Genomic DNA, 4782 nt, shown 5'->3' with positions numbered 1-4782 from the left:
CCGACCAACAAAATTTCTCATATATTAAAGACCAAAAATAGAGACTTCGGGTCTATTTAAACGGCAGGCAGGAACAGCAACTTTCCAAGATCGGAAGAGTGAAGCCAGTCGAATTTAAGGGTACGTTCATCTCTAACATCTCTCTCCACCATTTTCATGGTATTCTTATATTTGACCCGACACACGTTCAAATCTTTGGTATTTAGGAATGAGCAATAGCACAGGTGCTGAAGTATCGGACTTCTTCGATGGAGTCCTTTGAAACCGAGACGAAAGATGCCCTAATAGTAGAAAGATCCGCCCCTGTCGCCGTCCTGCCCGAGCATGAGACACCTGGCGGTTCCCTTTTCCTGAGTAACCTCGATCAACCGGATTTTTTGCTGCCCTCGGTTTATTCTTTTGACAGGAGTGATGCCAATGTGGTTCACGTGATTAAGCAAGCTCTGTCCAAAGTTTTGGTTCATTACTACCCGCTTGCGGGGAGGTTAGCTAGAAACTCTGAGGGGAAGTTGGAAGTTGATTGCCAGAAGAAGTTAGGCGTGCCATTTGTGGAGGCATCGGCCAATTGTGACATCGTAAATCTGGGTGATAAGCGGCTTCTCGATTCTAATGTTTTACAAAAGCTTGTTTATAGGGATTTTCCAGAGAATATGGTAGAAGTTGCACCCCTTTTAACAGCACAGGTTAGGAACAATCTCTTTCTTCCTTTTCTGGTATATATGGTTAACACTTTACAATTTTATTCTCTTTGGCTTTCTCGTCTGTTATAATGGTGAAACCGTTTGGGTGGACTTAGAATCTCGTTCGATTTGTTAATGTTATGTTCCGCATGCATTCTAGATGTAGTTAGTGACTTGCTGAAAGAAAAGATAACTTTTTGTTTATAATTAGCTGACAACTTTCTCAACTTATTTAATGAGTTTTCCTCCTATAGCATAACTAAGTGTCAACATATTTAATTAGTAATTTCAATGCGACTTTCTATAATCAAAATAGTTTTCTATAATAAAAAGAAACTTTGACTTGTCAGTGTTTACAATAATTAACTTTTTTCAATGAAGTTAGCAATTGCCATAATTTTCTATATACTATTATAACTTTCAAGTCTTCCAACAAGCTTGTGGTTTTTCCATAGATGTTATGACTTCTCCTTATAGATAGTATCCATCGCTATCAACTTATCATCATCGAAATACGCCACAGATATTATCCGCCGCATAAGGAATCTTCTTAGTCTCGTCTTGCTAGGGTCTCTTTGATTAAAAAAATTAAGATGTTCTAACGTAGATAGGTGCATCCACTTCGGCTCACCATTGTTAAATTTGGTGGGTCCAACAATATTCAACATTGGGCCCATCAAATAGAATGTTTCAAATGGATGCCGGATGCATGCAATCGGCCCATGGAAAATGGCCATGCGAGAATTAGCACATGTACATTCCATTTTCTTGCATTTGGTTCTAGGATAGTAGTAACTGTGGATGCAATTTAAACAGGTAACAAGGTTTAGATGTGGAGGTTTCACTGTAGGGATTGCAATCAACCATTGCCTGGTTGATGCTTCCTCGGGAATGAATTTCATGAACTCATGGGCTGAAATAGCAAGAGGTAGACCTTTATCCCTTATCCCTTGTCACGATAGAATCATTATGAAGTCAAGGGTTCCTCCTCAAATCACCGATGCTTCCTACAACTTTGTTCACGTGAGTGATGTATCAAACTTGACGGCATTATACAAGGAAGAGCAAATGGTGTGGAAATCTTTCCACTTCGACGGTGAGAAGCTGGCAACCCTTAAAAATATGGCAACAACCGATGGACAGGTAGATGTTGCAAGTTCTTTGCTGCATATACAAATGCTGTCCTTTATCATCAGCTAAATTGTCTTGTGATAATGGACGGGTAGCAGTTCGTACACACATCATGTAAATACAAGATACTAAAAGCTTGGGATTGTGTTGTAAATGAGCAAGAGTACTTCGGCCCCCTAGTCACTTACCGGAAGATCACTCATAAATAATTCTATAACAATTTCAAAAACAGCAGCACATTTCATTTAACTAAATTGATCTTGACTGCCATATTAATTGGTTGTAAATGACAATACAGATCCACTAGCTAACAAGATGCCCGTTCATATACTGCACGGGGGTCTGACTATACTTCCTAGAATATTTAAATGTTGCTTGCTCATTCTTTTTGAATCTATTTATACTTCAATTTATAATTGGATACACTTACTCTTAATTGGTATTATCTTGATTGTTTTACAAAGTATACCCAATTTTTTTTAAAAAAAAAGTCCAAAGACAAATCCATTATTATGATATTTCTTGATGAGGCAAACATTTGATTAAATTTAACAATGAAGTCTTTAGCTAGCATTACTAATTTTAGCTAAGTTAATTAAGATGCCGATCTTATATTTATTTATATCATCTTTCTTGGCAAGGCAACCCTTGCACACATAGCCCTTAATTTTATTTTGTGCACATGTTGTTGTCTAATTTTAAAATTTAAATATTAAAATTTATCTCACATGTTATATCTAATTATGCATTTAATCACAAGAGTCGTCACTAAATATACATTTCGTTGTACTTATTAATGAAATATGGGAAATTGTGTAATATATTCAAAATATATACATGTATCTTCTGTACACATTATGTATGAGGGTTTTTACATTTGATGACGTTTATTCTTATTCGTATTCTAGTGTTTCATTTTTTTTCAAAATGATGCACAATATATTTCAATAATTCCATAATCTCATTTATGCGTCAAAATGGGCTATCATATTATGTTTAGCTTTTTAAATGATCTTCAAACATCATATATTAGTGAATTTTTCTTTAATTTGTATCCATTTATTTTTCAAATCTTTCAAAAACATCTAAATTGCAAAGTGATAAGAGTTTTTTCCAATTATGCACTTAACTTGTAAGTATCATCAAGTCATTAGTCATATTCATTCACGAAATTGCACAATTATGTCATATGACCCTTTAAAAATATACCGTAAAATATTTTAATAACTGGTTTTTTTAATTTATTTAATAGCAGTTATGTCGTTCTTTTATAAATCCATTTATCTGTAAAAAAATGAGTCACAGTATGATGAAAATTTTCATTGATTCTTAAAAATATCATTTACTTTTCAAATAGAAGATATCATGTTATGTAATTTGCTAACGTTCCTCTATCGTCATGTGTGAAATTTGCAGTTTAATGTTATAGATCCCTTTTAAAGTATATTTCTTTGGGTTAATACCACAAAAAATCCCAAACCGGTACACTTGTGATAAATTTACCCAAAACTAATTTTTGGGTCACGAAAAACTCTAAACTTTTACACCTGTGATAAATTTACCCCAAACTTATATGGATTTCCATGTAGACTTGCCGTGTTAATTGAGTTATTGCCGAGTGTCATCTGGCTTAACAATTTCAAGGTAAAATTTGACAGAAGCTAACGGAGGGTAAATATATCTTTTTAAGAATTTGTTTAGATCAATTGTGAAGTAGAAGGAATTATACTTGGCATAATTTTTTTTTATCATTCTCCAATTATATAAATATATTTCAAAATAGAATCTGTATGTAGATAAAAAAAAATAGTATTTAAACATTTATTACCAAAATATTCACAATCTTATTTTTTCTTGAACATCGATTAGAGATTTACTTCAAAAAATTGAAAAATGCTCACAATTGAACATGAACAACAGGGAATAGGCAGCTGCTCCAGCTTCGTTGCACTTGGAGCCCTAGTTTGGAGGGCTCGAAGCAAGGCACTCGATTTAAAACCGCACCAACTATCAAAACTTATTGTTTTGGTTGATATCAGGTCTAAGCTGAAACCGCCGATAGCCACATACTTTGGGAATGCTTTGGTCCAAGCTTGCTGTCTCGGCACCGCGGGAGAGTTGATCAATGAGCCCTTTTCTTCCACCGCGTGGAGAATTAAGAAGGCCATCGAGAAGGTGAATGAGGACTACGTGCGGTCATACATAGACTGCTTGGACGTGTATCAATTCGACCTTTTGTCGTTGAGCTCGTTATGTTTGGTTTCATGGCAAAGGTTGGATTATGGCTCCACGGACTTTGGATGGGGAAAGCCAAGGAATTTTTGCACCGGTGACGTGCCGACAGGTTGTCTATTTATGAGGGATGAGAGTGAGAGGAAGGGCATCGTGCTGTTGATGGGTTTGCCACTTTCGGCCATGAACACTTTCGAGAAGCTGGTCCAACTTGAGTGATAAATGCTTGACACACCAAGTCCAGCATATCAAATGCATTTATGAAGTGACAAATGGAGTTTGTGACGTCACTAAGACCAAAATAAGTTATAATCTTATCTCTCTCTTTTCGCATCCAGCAACTCTGATGTTTTCTTGTTTTGTCGAACTTATTATTCTGTTGTAATCTGAGCAGCTTGTGCCTTTCATGTGTTTCCCTTCTCCTTGTGTAAGATCAATCTAATAAAACAACGTATTTGTGGTTCTTGTCGTGAAACTTCGGGTTCCTTTTGATTCCAATTTCTAAGGGCGCCACTTTAGCCCCTTCACGCTGCCGATCCATGGCTTGACATGGGCTTGGAAAATTCTCCCTTTTTCTGTTGAAAAAAAAAGGAACTTGATTCACTGTCGAGCAAGAGAGTCTTTAATAAAAACAATCACAGCAATTCATCTAACAACTTAACTGACACTAAATTGTCAAATGCACAGACGTCAAATTTTATTCGCTCAATCAAAAAGCGAGCTAGACGATGAAATTATA

General features: G+C 35.8%; 1 protein-coding gene across 1 annotated transcript; it reads left to right on the top strand.

Annotated features, from left to right (window-relative positions):
- Positions 1–248: 248 nt before the first annotated feature.
- On the top strand, positions 249–4262 carry LOC115663126 (omega-hydroxypalmitate O-feruloyl transferase-like). Its single transcript, XM_030585172.2, has 3 exons — positions 249–683; positions 1497–1823; positions 3732–4262. The coding sequence occupies exons 1-3, from the start codon at positions 249–251 to the stop codon at positions 4260–4262; spliced, it is 1293 nt and encodes a 430-aa protein (XP_030441032.2).
- The last annotated feature ends 520 nt before the right edge of the window (positions 4263–4782 follow it).

Source organism: Syzygium oleosum, unplaced genomic scaffold (genome assembly GCF_021117445.2).
Source record: "Syzygium oleosum isolate NSW1041296 unplaced genomic scaffold, Sole_v2.1 Sole_v2.07, whole genome shotgun sequence".
NCBI classification, from domain to species: Eukaryota; Viridiplantae; Streptophyta; class Magnoliopsida; order Myrtales; family Myrtaceae; genus Syzygium; species Syzygium oleosum.
The sequence above is the reverse complement of the archived record's forward strand: the minus strand, read 5'-3'. Positions and strand labels throughout refer to the sequence as shown.